Here is a 17,929-nt window from a genome sequence, read left to right on the forward strand (position 1 = left end):
GTGCAGAGGGAGATATTTTTATTCGATAGTGTCTCCTCTCCCGGGGCTTCCCTCTGGGGAGGTGTGCCTCCGGAGGTGCAGATGGACGGGAGTCCTGGCCAAAGCCGTTGTGTCAGAGGGTGGACTGGCACGGTCCTTTTTCGGCAGGCTGGCCCTCTTCTCCTTACATGAGCATAGAGTGTGTCTGTCAGGGTTAATGGGCTGGAGATTAGTGGCTCCCCAAGAGGGGCTGATGGTCAGCAACAAATTAATTAAGGGTTTGATTTAAGCCATCTGAATGCTGTGAAAGATCGCAGAGAAGCCAATTCAAAGCTCCATGGCACTGACTTCCCTACTGAAAATGCTTCAGGCAATCTTTTAATAATAGACTGCTGAAATTGAGATGGAAATTTCTCTCTTTCAACATTCTGCATCTATGCAACTTAAAATACAAACAGTACCTTTTAGCAAAGTACACGATGATTGTTGACTTTCTACTGGTGAAATAATTCAAATAATAGAAAGGATAAAAATATTGTGGCCTAACTATTGCAAGTTCTTTCTTACCACATTATCTGTGTAAAGCTGCTTTGAGACAATGTCCATTGTTATACAAATATATATAATAAATTGTACAATTGTACTACTATACAAATAAAAATAAATTAAATTAAAGTTCTCTTTGTAATTCTTTTTTCATGCTGTATATTAATTTTCATTTCTATATTGCTGAAGTCAGACATAAAACATTCACATACAATAACCTATAAAGATATGTATAATGGCATTATTTATATTCTCAAATGATGCTATCAAAGAGACGGGTGGAGTGTTTTGATTGGCTCTTGTTGGCTGCATGTCAGCGAACCAATAGCAACCGAGTGGGAAACCCAGCGGGAGGACTGCTTGTTGGAGCATGTGCCCTTAGCTTCCTCTCCAACATGGCTTCCCCGCAGCATGCTCAAGTAGAATACATTCTGATTAGCCATTCTCTGGCTAAATTGCCTCAATTCATTCAAATTATTGTTTTGCCTTTTGTTTAAAGGCCAAGATATGTTTGCAAGTTTGAAATACCTGTAAACTGTCATTAAATGCTTCAGGGAAATGAGGGTGGCACAAAAAATCCACCCTGTGCTGCTGAGTTTAGGTAAGTAAAGACTTGTGTATGTATGTCTGTGTGTGCCCATATTAACATGTACATTTTTTCTTAATATTTTCATAATAATCATTATATGTAATAGTAGTTTAAATAATTTGCATAAAAATAAAGTGTATTTTATTCTTGGTCTAGTTTATGATGCCTGAGAAGACATACTGTTCCTTTTGGTTGTTAATGGAACAGTAAACTACTGTTTTTCTCTCTGTTTCAAAGTTTCAAAGTCATTCCCAGCCTTTCTTAATTTCTTTCTGTGTATGGTTTTGTGCTTTTGACATGACATTGAGTTGAACTTGTGTATTGTTATTTTTGTGCTTTCTGTTGGGTGTCGAGTTCACAAGTTTTTCACGATGAATTAAATTTGAGACTATTTATTATTCAAGAGCTGATATTTTCATTGCAGGCTGCATGTATTAATCACGTTTAGAGATTTATTAAGGGTTATCATATGCACGGAGCAGATGTGTATTGACAAACTCACTAGAGCAAAAAGCATTTTCACCCAATCTGTGATTTAGATACAGGCTATGATTTAAAATGTTTTCTCTTCATTCTTCTCGTTCTGTCAATGTCAATAAAAAAATCTAAGATAATTTCTTATGAAAAAAATATATATTTGTTATAATTTTGTTAAAATTATTACTGGAATATTCAAGAGTGAGAAAAATATTGTTTGATATGTTTGAAGGATAGACAAAAAAGCCCTCACAGTTTAACAATTAGGATAATTAGCGATACACTGAAAATGAAATTCACGATAGAGGAGAAATGTGGCAGATTGTTTCCTTTAATTGTGGCATTGTATGGATTATATATAATTTTTATTTACATTATACTGACAAATGTCATTATCTTCAATCCAGGTAGCATAAAATGCTAATCTGGCAATGCAACAAAACATATGTCAAATAGAATTACATTATTTAATGTGGGATTTGGCATTTGCTGCAAAATGCCTTTATACATAATTGGTACAGATTAGTAATGGCAGAAAACTTAGTGATGTATGAAATAAACATACTGTTTAGTAATGTCAAACATATAATAAAATAATTAATAATTTATCTATATTTAATGCAATTGTACACTGAGCAGTGCAAATGTATATGACTGGAAATCCGTTACAATTTTAAGTTTAACCGGATGCAACTTTTACACTGTTTGTTAGAAAAATTATACCCTCTGAGAAAGTGTGACAAGACAATCATTATAAATGATTCAGGCTGACTTAGCCCTCTCAAGAGGAAGTCATAATTAATAACTGCTGTTGTACCTGTTATTTTACAGCAAGATTACCTGCTCACTGTGCTGTTGAGTAGCATCACTCAACAATCCCAAAGCCTTGTCTTTGACATTGTGTGTATCTGGTCATGTTAATCACATGATTTTCTTTCCAAACCATCAAACCCATACACACACACACACACACACACACACACACACACACACACACACACACACACACACACACACACACACAAACACACATAAACAAGCTGGGGGAAGGGGTGAGGTGTCAGGCCTTCTTTATCTCCTTACATCAGACTACATCTATTCAATTGCCTGTCATAGCCCAAAGGAGAGCAGAAGTAGGTAAAGAGAGAAAAAAGGCCTTCCAAGCATTTGTAGAAACACTTTAGCAGTGTCAAACGTGATACCTCCAGAGCTTCCCCCTCCTGGGTGACACAGCTCCGGCTTCACACTGCATGCAGCAACCAAACTTGGATTATCGTCAAGTTTTTCACACACCCAAAAAGAAGGGGTGACTAAAATAACTAAATGAGTCTAGTGTTGTCGCATGGAACCTCAATGACTGACGACTTGCAAAAATAGTCAAAGTATATTCTGTGATTTTGTTTTTGGTATATGTGTTTGTAAGCAACTCCAATACTGTTAGAAAGACAAATGTCAAACTTCAACAGCAAAGCTAAAATATAAGTAAAACATAGCTTAATTTCTTCAACATTCAGTTTAATTCTTATGTCAATAAAAAAGACCTAAGCAACTCTTTGGAACATATTGAAATGTCTTCAATGCTGTTAAAAATGAACTAAAAACTGAACACTAAATCTTACCTGAGAGCACTACCTCCACCAGATCTCCCTCCATGATGTCAGCGGCACACTTGACCAGCTGCAGGATATTGTCAGAAGTTGGGTCATGACGAAAAAGTAGGATCTTGTCATACATCCCATAGAAGCCACACTCTGGAAACTACAAGTTTAAGTAGGTTAATTAATGTTATCACAGATTTTTATCCATACCTTTTTGTCACATTTTTTATTTCATATTCTCTTTATGTTACAACAAAGTTGTCAATTGCTTTATTAACAAAATGTACCAATAACCCCTGCATTTATAGTATAGTAGCAAAATAGTGTCAGAACTAGAGTAAGGTATGCATACTTCTGTTATATGTCATAATATATAAAGAATCTGCTGCTGTTTTGTATTCATACATGCAGTTTCCTCTCTCACAGCTTCAGCTAAAATTATTACATAACCATACTGTAAAGTATTCCAAAGTATTTCTACAAACCAAAACAATCTAACTTTCATACACAAAACACATAGCCCTACCTTTAGCTTCTTTATTTATTTCATATTTTTTTCCTACATTTCCTAAACAGTTTTACGTACAACAGTCTCGCAATCAATTCAATGTCAAAGAAGAGAGCAACATATTGACTGACCCATGTAGGCTGCTGAGGAAACGACCTGCTAGCCTCGTTCTCTATTGATCACTGCTGGGCTGAGTTACAGCCGCACGGCATGAAACGCCTGTTCAAAGCTGCACCATTCACAAAGGAAACTCCTACTGGGCCAATTATTGTCTCTATTTACATACTGAAAACCAAGGAAACTGGTATTTGCACAATAATTAATCTGCAGGACATTTATGCAACTCGTGCCAATGATTATTTTGACTCAGTTTTTAAAAATACTGTTAAGACAATAAAATGTATTGTATCAGCTGTACATGTCATTTTCTACAAAAGGTGCATGAATGGTGGTGAATTTTTTCACTGGGTTTAATTAAGTGATTAACCTATTAACAATGCATATACAAAACCTGCTATCCAAAGTTGACCTATGCTGTACTATAAACAAAAATTATATATACAGTATATAATAATATATAGTGATCAGCTGTCAAATATTTCAGGCAGTAACTTATCATTCTTAAGCCACATTCTTAAGGTATATTGTAGTTGTTAGGAATGTGCTGTAGTGCCCTGTGTGTACGTACTATAGCATTCTGGTGTCAACTGTGCAGAAGCTGTGGTTGACAGCATTAAAGTGTACAATACATGGTGTCAAGGCAAGAAAACAGATTCAGTCAATACAAAACACAGATCCTATACTATTGGTGCTGATGTGTTACGGGTGATCTATTAATGCAGTTTTATATGATTAAATCCAGACTGCAGATCAGTGAGGGCATGTGTGGGTTTATATTTTTCATTTTGCTCATTCTAATGAGTTTGGTACAGTAAGACACACTGAGGAGAGTGAACATTCTGAGGTCGCCATGACAGCAGCCTCACTGTAGCAGTATTGGTTGTCATGGTAGCAGAAGCCCAAGGCTCTTTCCTGATTGAGCACTGTTCATTTATTGGAGACAAATGGATGTGCATGTACCAAGCCATCAAAGCCAGAGCGACACCCACCGATCCTCATCATTAACCCCTTGGGAGATGCCTGGCTCTAAGCTTGGGAATATTCTATAAGTCCATGTTATGGCCTCTTAGGGTGTTTCACAGTGTTTCAATGAATGCTGCATCTTCAGGGCTGTCATTTTCAACCCTCTTCTTCCCTTTCATTTTCTTCTGCTGTTTTTGTGGATGACAGAGTAGGACTGTAAGCGAGGGACATCAATTTGGACGTTGTCTTTCCTTTAAACAGTAGGTTGTTGAAGCTGGCTGTCAAGGTGGAGCAAGGCTGAAACAGGCAGGTGGGCAAATGCAGAGGGGGGGCAGAGAGAGAAGCAGATATAGACAGAGGGAAAGAGAGTGAGAGCAAAGCACACTCTGAATGCAGCTGGAAAGGGTGAATCATCCATTCTACTTTAACTGCCTAGTCTCTCTTACCCACCCCAGACATTTTCCATGTGCAGACTTATATATACTTAGCAACATTTTCTCAATATACCACAATGTACATTTTATACACCTATTTTCAAAATCTATTTTCTCAAAATCAGCATGCTCGTATCCACACCTGGGTCATCATGTACATTTACTTTCATGTGTAATAAGTGATCATGAAAATGTTTATACATTTTTCAAGAAATAACTTTAAAAACAAAGCAAATGTTAGATTTTTAAGGTTATTTTTTAAGATAGCTTGCCCACAAATTTACAATATGAAATACAATTTCATAAGGAGCAGTGAAGACAGTATTTAGGCAGTATACATTTCCCTTATTAATGGTAATTATTTTTGTAACATTTCTGTCCACAAGAGATAACTTACAATGTTATCATAATTTACCAAAATAAACATTACATTGCTTTTAATTGTATGATGTCCTCTGTGTTATATTTTTCTCTAATCAATAGCCAACATCTTTGTTTAATTGCATGTTGTATATGTAAACAAATGAACATCATCTACATTTGCAATTTATGCTTATTAATTTTCAACTCAATTAAGTTTTTTTTGTATAGTGCTCTTAAAAATTTAAATAGTCACAAAACAGCTTTACAGAAATATGATATCAATACAGGATAAACATTTGTAACTGAAGAATTCTACCCATAAAATAAAATTGTAATAAGGTTGTTTAACTGTGTGAGCTAACTGTCAAAATGATTTAATTATTAATTCTTGAGAAGAAAACATGCAGAAATGTAAAAGTTCAAATAAATATTTTCTAACACCAGGTGGTTATGCATAGCTGGCATAAGTTAGTTAAATAGAAGGTTTTCCTTTTTTTGCTACTAATCACTACATACAAAGGACTCCCTTCTAGATCACCATTTTAAAAACCCTCTTTAACAATTATGTCACACTAACTCTGGTGTGTAAAATTGATCTCACAGATCTATATGTCTGTCCAGTTCTTCCTGCTTCTATTATAAATGTTATTAACTCCACCTGTCAGTGGTATTAATGTTTTAGCTGATCCGTGTATACATACAACCCACAGCTCGTAATCTAAGAAAGAAATCTGTGGCTCGTCACACGTCATGTATTACCTGCAGATGAACAAAACATGAAGCACTAGCCAGACTGCTGATGTTACCCAGACAAAGGCTCTGGGCCAAAACAGACCTACGTTTTTCATTTCCAGGTCATCAAATGGTCATGATAACTTTGAAAGTATAAACAATCATCTTACAACAACTGCAATTCTTATAAAAATACAAATAAATAACTGTAAACTGATGGTTGGCATAACAAATAAAATTGTGTTTATTATATATACAGGAACATCTATTCCATATGTGTCATGCACTGATTTATTATCAGTACAACTCTGGCAAGGCAAGCTGATATTAAAGATAAATGAAGGAGAAAAACTCTGGTCATTGTTAGATGCATAGAGTAGTGTGCAATGACAGGATGTGCAAAGCCTCCAGCAGCACAGCTGTGTTTTTTTTCTCAGGTGCTAAGACACTTAGACCTACAGGAAATCATGTCCAGCTACACACTAATCTGATGCACACTGATCTGATACACATGGCTCTGGAATGACATAGTTGTGAAATCTTCGTTGTGAGCAGTGGGGCTTTAATTATATAAAGTAAAGGTACAGATCATTGAGATAAAAGAAACAATTTTATGGAGCATGGTGTAATAAACTGCCCACAGTAAGGATTCAGTATGCTTTATAGCAAACCTAGTTTTTATAATAAAAAATGTGTAAACTAATCTAGGGATTATTAGCTGTTCCCAATACAATAGACAATTTGGTTGCAATTTCAAATAAGGAAATTAAATGATTTACAATAATGACACAAGAACACTAAATTGTTAAGAAAAAAAAATGTGTCTAGCTAAAATGTTCTAAATCAGTAATTTACACATAATGTCTCATCATTACTCTGAACAAGCCGAAATAAATGCAAACAGCATGAAATCATTTATTCCAGTTTCAATAATTCATTTAATATAAATATTTGCAGTGTGTACAAGCTTACTAATATATAACAAAAATGCAAAGTATGCAATACATAAAACATCAAACATACAAACTTGTCTGTCCAAATAGGATATATAAATGAACTGTAAATTATTGCATTTATCTGTCTATCAACACAGAAATGCATTTTCTTTTGGCTCACTAAATTAAGGCTCATAAATGTACAGTTTTATGTTCACTTGGACAAAGTTACTGCAAAGCAAAAGTAACAACTCCCAGAGGCAGAACCATGCCTTACATCCTTTCAACACAAGTCAATTGGCTTTTTTTTTCAATGGTTATTTGTGCCTGGTTTGATGGCTGCTTTATGTGAGAAATCAGAAATGTATAGTTTTCAGGTGTTGGGTGTTCTTAGCTTTTCATCATAGCAAGAAGTCAAAAATCATAAATGCTACCTACATACTTACATCTCTGCAAAAATTCATGTGTATTTAATTTCACAACTGGCATTCAGGATTTTTTTTTTATTTTAATCATTGCAGGCCTCATTCTCATTTTGCCACCAGGAAGGAGGAAAAGAGGAAGGCAAAGGAGGACGTTTATGGATGTGGTGAGGGAAAACATGCAGGTAGTTGGTTTGAAGGAGGCAGATGTAGAGGACAGAGTAGTATGGCGACAGATGATCTGCTGTGGCGATCCCTGAAGGGTGCAGGCGAAAGAAGAAGAAGAAGAAGAAGAAGAAGAAGAAGAAGGAGGCCTCATTCTCATTGCAGACCTCATACCTCAATCAAGCATTTCAAAAGCATTTTTACACTGTGTTCAGTGTTGTTGTACTACCATAGATCACTCATCATTTTAGTTCAGGCATGGTTGTTATTCAGATATTTTAGTTATTCAGAATAAACTAGCTTCTAATAAATTAGTTAGTGGGTGAATACATGCTTACTAATCTAATCCTTTTTTAGATGATTTCAGAAAATGCTGTCTATAAACAAAATGTTTTATTACCTGCTCAAGTGTAGAATTAGTTTAACTCAAAATGGTACATTTCACATTACAACAGCTATATTTCTATCTGTGGCCCCTCTACCATATTCATCTAACTCTATAAATCATTAGGAAGCATCATCAATTCCTGTGGTTTAAGACATTTGGGTTACTGTTTAGGTAAGAATCTATAATGACCAGACTCATAAAAAAAAATTTTTTTAGTAGTTGATATGCATATCTAAAAAATCCAAACATCTTTGTATCCAGCATATGCCTTGAATCAAGAACATTACTTTCTCTTTATTTTCTTCAGTCTACCTCTACAGTTTACCATTTACTTCACTATTAAAACCATAGATTAAAACATGAGATTTTGTATGGGTGTAATTAGTTTGTTTCGTGCTCTGACAAGACAAGTTTTTTCCAGTGTTTTACCAGTTTTAACACAGCTACCCAAGAAACAACTGAATAACTGTTCAGTGTCTTTAGGTCTAAAATGGATGGACTATTGAAAGTGATTCCTATATGGTTTTAGATTCCATGTGCTAAAAAGACAAACATGTACTTTTATTTCTGTTTCTGTAGTCTGAGTATCTGACCATGCATTACTGCAGAGGTATGTATTAACAACTATTAGTTGGCTAGTGTATTTCTCTGTAAAGTTTCTACACTCTCTACCTGTGAACAGCACAAACAGTCTGTCTTTTCTCTCAGTGAGACTAACACACCAGGTCCACATAGCGATCAAGCCATGAAACACACAAACAATCAACCAATCATGGCCATGGCTAGCCATGTTGAGTCTGCAGGCTAGCGGGTGCTAGCTGCGCTGTGACAACTGGTCAATACTGTTGGAGCATTGTGCTTTTGTTTTTCTCCCTCCCTCTGTGTCGACAAGGCCGAAAAAGCCTAAACGTTTTGCCAATGGCAGGCATGGGGCCACATTCAAGGCCTAACAGAAGGGGCAAACAGATCATCCCCAAGCTCTGCTAATACTCAAGACATTCAAAAACTATGGATATATTTTTACAGATTAAAGCAGATGTGATTCATCATTGCTCATTATGTAGTATGGTATATTATTCATGTTCTACATTATTTGTTGAGACATGCCTTTGACCCAAGTGACTTACATCTGACAGTCAACAGCCTCAATAATATTGACAGAAGTAATACAGTATATAAACAATAGACAATAAACCTTAGACTCATTTGCAAGAGTGCAAAGTAATACAAGTAAAGAAGAAACAAGGATTTTCAATCAACACCACATACAAAGAACACAGAATGCACACCAACTGTGGCAGCATACACACACACACACACACACACACACACACACAACACACAACACACACACACACATATATATATATATATATATATATATATATATATATATATATATATATATATATATATATATATATATATATACACACACATAAAAAGGATTGCATTCGGTACACATGTTCACCAAGCCGAAAGCCCTGTACTGAAACAGTTCGGTACGAATACATGTACCATTACACCCCTAACATATATGTATGTGGTGTGTGGACAAGCACAGATTTGTGAGTGGCAGGCGAAGATGCGTACATCGTGGCAGCATCTTATATATAATTTAGCGTTTGGTCATAAGATAAAAATATTTATAAATCTTTAGCTTTAAGAATTTATCTTAAAAGGAGAAAATCCTGACAATTCCACATATCGAGGGAGGGAATGAGTGAAGGATGGAAAGAATTTGTAAAAGTATATTTTTTATATTTTATACAAGTATATTATTTGTTTGTTGAATACATAGAACAGTTAATAGAACATATTTTTCATATCTAAAGAACTAAACTTTTGATATTTAAATATTTAGATTTGTGTTACCTAAACAAGGTACAACTATTTAGCTAAATTTTTCCATTTATTTAATCAATTCACTTTCTGCTCATTAATCAAATGTAATCATTATAATAAAAAACTGTATTGAATTAATTAGATTTATTCTATTTTTTTAATAAAATAGAATAAATTAAATTGATATACAGCAATATTATATTACTATATTATATTATTTAAAAAATATATATTACGGGTGACCCAAATTGTTTAAACGTTTCAAAGATTCAATGTTTCAATAGAAGGAGCTTGATTCGACTACATATCTCACAGTAGAATCTTTGCAGAGGTGTTATGAAACGAGGATCATGCCATTTTGGTTATATGGGTTATATGGCTCAATGTCTGTCTTATGTTGTTCATGTTATGTGTTGTTCATCTGAAGTTATATTTTCCTGATTCTAAGAACTGCAATAGAATAAATAATTTTTATTGCATTGTGATACATTTGGCATACAAACTGCACTGTAAATAAACTAAAATAATACCAGTACATTTACACAAACAACCTTTACATGATCATTGTTATTGGGTCGCTCATCTCTACAGGTGCCATTTCTGAACTCCACAGAAAGACATTGCTTGCATACATTAGCATGTCTTTAATACTGACGGGGACAACTTGGATGAAGATTGTTCTCTCATTTAAGGCATGACGACACACTGTATCTAATTAAAGCACTCTTTTAGGCTTGTTAAGATTCTCATTGTCACCTTAATAGCTGTATGTTCACACGTTATTAGTGAGTGTTTTGCAATTCTTCTCCTCAGCGCCAGCATGCCCACTAACTAACCCTTGGCACAGTGAGCTCACGCTCAAGCACCACACAGGTTCTACTGGGCTTTGAGGTGCTATGGCAGATCATTAAAATTACATGAAAAGCTTAGCAGGTGGCATGCCTAAAATTGACAGTAATTCCGATATTTCACTGACGATGTTCTTTATTGAACTTCTCTGCGCAGTATGTGGTATAACAATCGTTAAACATAATGAACACTAAAATTAGCTGCTAGGCATAGAAGAAAAGTTGTCCAACTTTATTCTATATCAGTGACTATGCAAGATATTTAAGAATTTAGATTGATACCTAAACGCATAAGGATAATTGATAGGCATTTCTTGTCAGTTTAAAAAATTTAATTGCAATTTTTTGCACAGAGGCACAGAATTTTTTTAAAGCAATTGGCTGATCTATTTTTAATGTGTGCCTTTTGTGAGGTAAAAAAAACTGGAGCTCTGTGTCATGGTTTGTAAAGTATTGGTACGTTTCTTGTAAAGAGATAATTGTGTTTTGCAGGTTTTGCCTTTACAACCATGGAAATAAGGTAACCTTTCAGCAAAGCACATTAACACTGAGAAAAAACGCTGCATATTGTTGGATATTTCAGCTACTGCAATATGCAATGTTTACTTTATTACCAAAAGCAATTAAAAATTTTCTGTTAGTAGGCCCTCCCTGCTTCTCTCAGTACTTGGTTTTGCTGAGTTGGCAAAGACAAATAATACTCAGATGTTCTCTTGGATGAATTTAAGTATTCTCAATTCTCTCAAATATTTTATACAGGCCATGTGAAAAAACAGATCACACTGAACCATTTTGTAAGCTCAAAGAGAGATTTCTTGATAATCTCAAAAGGATCTCAGAGGATCAAAGGAGCTAAGCAAGGATTCATGACCCTACAAGATGGACAAGCTGTCTGTGCATGCAAATATACACCCAACACACACAAAAACATGGTATCACATCTGTCAATGCTAATGAAGGCAGCTCTTTCAGTGATCTCCAAAACAGCTGCGCCACAATGGCCTCTGTACAGTACTCTTCTTTTGTCGTGGTGTGTGTGTATATGTGTGTGTGTGTGTGTGTGTGTGTGTGTGTGTGTGTGTGTGTGTGTGTGTGAGTGAATGACCTTGCTGCACATGGCTCTCGTCATCATAATGGCAATCAGATGAGTACTTCACAGGCAATCATAATCAGTTGCCAAGCAACTGTATGGACCACGCTCCTGCTCACGCAAAAAGACCAATGTTGCTAAGATGACCATATAAGCTAATATCACCAATTCGCAGCTACTATCTCTGGTGACGTGAATATATAATTTGCTCTAATGCCTACATCTTTCAAAGCTGACGGTATGAAACACAGCCTATTCAGGCTTTGCACAATGCTTAATGGAAGAATATGACTCTCCTTTATGGGAATGAATGAAAAGGCTCCTTCAGCACAGTTCCATTGTCATTATAGTTTGAGCTTCAAAAAATAATATGGTTTAAATTCATGCCAGGTATGGATAGCAGTGCGGAAAAAAGTGTTGAGCTACTAAATTATGGTAAATGATTCAGGTTTTTGGTATTATTACTACTTGACCTGCTGTTAAAGAAGCTATGGAACAATATGATGCATCTTTATTTGCAGGTGTTTAGCATAATCTTACTGTTATAATGTCATTGTGGAAATGACAAATATATAATTCATGTTTATCCATTATTATATGTTTCCAAATAAACATCAAGTGAATACAGTCTGAAATTGTGACAGGTTTACATAAAAACCCATTGAACCTGTTCTTTATAATGAATTTTGTGATGTCAGTATCAGTCCAGATGTGCTTAATTTAGTAGTGAGGTCAAAATATTTGTGTATGTATCGAAATGTCAAGAACATAAGATGACACCAAAAAATCTAATCTAAACAAAAGCCGCCTTTAACAGTTCTCTTCCTCCACCAGCCATGTGTATGTACTGAGCAATAGGAATGGTTAGCGCTTAGCATGAGGAGTGCAGCTGCCCCACTGCTTAATAAGAACGCATGCACAAGTGGTAATGCAAAAAGGTGAAAACTTGAAACAAAGGCGCCATCACTTTAATTAAACCTGATAATCCTGAGCACTAATGGATTCACAGTCTATTAGGCATCCCCTTGATAGCACTAAGGACTTTTGGCAGTGTGAGAATGAAGATGGTTGAGGGAGATTTCTTTTATGGAGCCTGCACAGAGAAGGTCAAATCAAGATTTTGAAGTTTGAAAATGAACATCATGGTTAAGTAATAAATTAAAATGCAATCTAATTTTGGATCTGTGGAACTATTCACTTTAAAGAATGCCAGTCTTTACTGTCTCTTTACATCTAAATACCAATGAATATCCCATCTTAACTGTGCTCATAAATAACTAACTATCATGTTGACTGGTTTTTAAACTTAAGTATTTTATCTCTAATGAATATTTGGTTATAGTTATTAGGAGATTGATTATTGTTAAACTATCTTGTGTCTGTTGTGACAGATATCTTTCCAATTTATAGAATTCCTCTGTCGTATGTATTTTTATACATATTATTATACATATACGTATTATTTTTATAATCCAGTTTAATCTATTGTCTGCAAAACATAACGGCTAACAACAGGGCAATCTCTTTCTTACAGTGACATAAAATCACTTTTCCACTGAAGTTTAATTCTGAAGGTTTCATAATTTTTGACCATTTTGCTATTCAGATATTACAGCAACTCTGATTGTGAAGCTCTATACAAATCTGTACATAATACCAAATACCAATTTTACACATGACCTGTATGTGTAGTAAGTTACAAAATGCACGTTTACATTTATATTCATGGCAACTGGCAGATGCCCTTATACAGAGCGACTTACAGTTATCTCAGTTATACAGCTGAGCAATTACCGTTTAAGGGCCTTGCTCAAGGGACCAACAGTGACACTTGGTGATTATCACTTGATCCATCACATCTAAAAATCTGTATAGGATGTCTTTTTATGCTACAGCACTTACACTTAACTCTCCCTTAACTATGCGGTCAGAGACAACATGTTTCAGCATGATAATGCTTTTACGTACAAGGTAAGGTCCATGAAGTCATGCGTTGATAAGAATGATGTATAAGAACTCGAGGCAGATGTGGTCAGTCAGTTTAACATTTTATCTGTGCTGGGTCTGTACAGACATGTAAAAAAAATTGTTGGTACCCTTCCATTAAAGAAAAAAAGACCAAAAATATACCGGTAATTAAAATAACTTTTAAATAGCATTAAAAATTTCAGCAACATTTGTGGGTTTTCTGTCTTTAATGGAAGTGTCCAAAAAATATTGCTTTGTCTGTATTTGACAGTTGAATTGTTGATATATCTGTACCATGTTTTGCATTGAAAGTGATTAAATTTTTTTCATTTCATTTTTTATCTTTAACTATTTTTCGTTTTTAAGTTTATAAAGCCCTAAATGCACTAGCTGCCATTATTCCGGAGCCCGTTACTCATGTTTTTATTTAAGCATTATGTATAGACATAAAACTTGGAAACCCTTATTACAAGATGGAATTGTTACCACTCAGAGTTGAACAATTACTGTCCTATTTCTAAGCTTTTAGCTAAGATTATTGACTCTCAATTTTTAATTGATAATGATTTTAACTGATACTTAAACTGGTTTTAGAACTGACCATAGTACCACTACTGCTGCTATGGTTGTGACAAGTTATCTTATTGGTGCCTTGGATGGAAAACTGCATTGAGCTGCCTTATACTGGGCTCACACTGTGTGACTATGGCCATGATTTCGTCATCTATGACATATTTTGAAAATCCTAAAAATTCCTATAATCCTAGGTTAAAATCTGTAATCTTGGATCGCAGGTTTGACATGTTCACCAACAGCCGATTAATGACTGTTGCAATTTTTTTTTCCCCCATTAAATTCTGCCAGTGTCAGAAAATTTCAGACTCATTCCTGTAGTGCGACTTCTCCTACTACGATCGCTAAACCAAGAAACAATCAAAGAGCCAAACCTGATGACACATTTAGCATGACAACTTCAAACCACCTCAGGGAAAATGTCAAAACGAGTCATGTGTACAGTACAGCAAGAAGAGAAATCTATTGAGATATTGAGGGAAAATGAGTGATTGTATGCTTTTATTATCAAGGTATGTCATTAAAAAAATTAACTCTACAGATTGTTTTTGTTTGCTGTTAGCTACCATTAGCAAGAGAACGCCGGAACATGTCACAGATTGATGACGTGTCACCAGTGGCGGGCCGTGCATTTGGTACCTGGGCCTTCAGTGGGGACTTACCCGACTTAATCCACCTCTTAATACCCCCTTAATACCCTATCACGTTGCAATTATAGAAACCACCAATACTGTACAAAAATGCAATATAACAATGCGTGGCATTACAGAGAGAGAGAGGCATTCACATATGAAGGGTAAATACCATTTTACTAAAGCAAGAAACCCAGTTACGACTCCAAACCTCTACACTACAACCCCAATTGTGCACCTACATCATCTGGAGCAGTTAAAATACTCACCAGAGATGCAGACTCATAATTTGCACCGCTCCTCAGAGGCTAAAATCCAGTGGTACCGCTCGTATTTACTGGTCTGGATGTGGAGAACAAACCCTTTCTCAGGCGTTCGGGTTGGCCGACCTCCTCACGGTGTCTAGCTTTTCTCGGACATTTATTTTTAAGTATGTCCGAAACCTAATCAATTAGTCTTCCTCCGTAGGCATAAAAAAGTCTAACTTAGATTGATTAATGTGTGCAGCGTGCTACACACGTTTTGCCAGTCGAACTTGGCTGTAACAGTTTCCCTCTGATCAACCAATCAAAAATTCTAATGCTATTCTGGGCCAGCTAGCTGGCCCTGTAAGGAGAATATGAAATCTGATTGGTTAAAGAAACAGAGCTATTTCTTAAGGAGACAATGGTAAAAATCGACAGCAGAACAGACTTTGCAGGCCCTGGGAAGATTAGATTGACAAGGCAGCAAATAAAGGCTGAAATCTGATTGGACAAAAAATCTAACATCCACATACAAGTACAGGAAGCAGTGCATCCAAGAGAAACGCTACAAAATGAAGAGAATAAACTGTTGGGAGTAAATTAATACAATTTTATGGAACAAATATTAGAATTTAGGTTGTAAATGTAGGTCAGTGCTTCTGATAGTGTTTAGTCCATCGGAGGTGGCTTTGCTGACCCTGACCCTTGAGAACAACCTACAGAGAAAAGGGCTGAAGGTAACACCCTTTGGTACAGTAGATGTAGTATGTTGAAAAAAGATCTTGAGAGATAAGATCAAGATGCAAACAACTCATCAGCAATAAGAATCAGAAAGCCAGAGTGGAATTCACAAAGAAATACAGATGAAAATGAGAATAACCTCTAACAAACTAATAGAAAGGCCAAAATATTTACAAAGGAAGGATCTGATCATGATAAAAAATGAGGAATCGATCAAGCATTAAGTAGTGTCCTAGTTTGGGCCCACTAATCTTTATTGATAATGTAGCTTGTGACGATAGAAACAGAATTCATTCAAGACAACAGAAACATTTTGACTGCCAATTTACAGAGAAATTGATCCCCATCAAATTGTACATTCCAAATGTGAAATTTTACAGTGCAGAAAGGCCAAAAATACAAACAACACAACAAAGGACTTCATCTGGGAAATAAAGTGGAAAGTTTTTGATTAAATCACTAGACATTAATCCAGTTGAGGATGCATTTTATGAGAAATCTGAAGAGAGAAACTCCCTAAAACAAACAACATCTGAAAGAACAGTACAAGTACAAACCTAGAAAAGCATCACAAAAAAATATCAGCAGGTTTCTGGCTTGATGTGATTTGTGGATTAAAGCAATTTTCATTTACTTTTCTGTTCACATTAGTTCAAACTGGGTGTTCTGCCATCAAAGATGCCATGTTCTAAGTTCTAATGATAAATAAAAATGTCTGATTGATCATCTATATATAGACATAATATACAATGTCTAAGAGAACTAATATTTACAAAAGTGAGGGGCACAAGTCTGAACCTGCCAGTGCATTGTTTGAGTTTATTCAGTGTTATATCAGGTTGAAATGCTTGCATCAAATAATTGTATGGGCTTTAAATCATTCGAAACATGACTGTGTAGCTAAACATAATCTGACATACACATGAACATATATGTACATATACTGTATGTATATATATATATATATATATATATATATATATATATATATATATATATATATATATATATATATATATATATATATATATATATATATATATAATTATTATTATATATTATTCACACATTTTTATCTCTTCTAAATTTATCTTAAATGAGTACATTTCAAGTCTTTAATACTTTAATCAACATGGGCATGTCGGTGAAACCATATTTAACATAGAGCATGAAAACAAATTATTCTTGTAATTGTTTTGAAGTAATTATGGTTTTTTTCAATTACGTAAATCATCAGGACAACAAACAAATCTTTTGCTATGTTTCCACACACGGTTTTTAATTGGCGGATGTGTACATTATGGTGGATTTTGGTGCTTAATTTGTGATTAAATGTGTGTTGCGCTGAAGGTTTAAATTTCGCCCTTTTAGATTTATTTATTTATATTATTAATTAAAATGTTCAAACAGTAATGCATGCTGCATTAATCACACGTTAATTAAATTTGAGCCATTAAAATTATTTTGCATTAACGTGTCATATACACTGGTGATCAAAATTAGAGAACAATTTATAAATTCTGAATTCTGAAATTATGTCATCTTCACTGCTCAACGGTTGAAGTAGTTTTTGTCCTGTCTATACCATGCTGCCAGAACACCTTTTCCACAAAATAACTAAGGCATTTCCAAAAAAACATTATTTTGCAGAAAACAGGCCTGCCCAGAGATCAGGACTCATGTCATTCTTTCAATGTTTTCAGTTTCCAGGAACTGCTTTACCCGTTTTGCTGTGTGACATGGAGCGTTGTCCTGCATGAACACTGCG

At 35.0% G+C, this 17,929-nt stretch overlaps 1 protein-coding gene and 1 long non-coding RNA gene across 3 annotated transcripts in view; one reads left to right on the forward strand and one right to left on the reverse strand.

Moving 5' to 3' along the window:
• Positions 1-17,929, reverse strand: part of prkd1 (protein kinase D1) — a 44,075-nt gene that overhangs the window by 21,465 nt on the left and 4,681 nt on the right. For both annotated transcript variants that reach the window (XM_083550672.1, XM_083550671.1), the window contains exon 2: positions 3,211-3,349. In XM_083550672.1, coding sequence (XP_083406798.1) covers positions 3,211-3,349 — 139 coding nt within the window. The remainder of the gene's footprint in view (positions 1-3,210; positions 3,350-17,929) is intronic.
• Positions 897-4,911, forward strand: LOC310731251. Its single transcript, XR_014535127.1, has 3 exons — positions 897-1,126; positions 3,233-3,361; positions 3,766-4,911. It is a non-coding gene; the product is annotated as an uncharacterized lncRNA (long non-coding RNA).

The sequence above is a fragment of the Silurus aristotelis genome (genome assembly GCF_946808225.1).
Source record: "Silurus aristotelis genome assembly, chromosome: 9".
NCBI lineage: Eukaryota > Metazoa > Chordata > Actinopteri > Siluriformes > Siluridae > Silurus > Silurus aristotelis.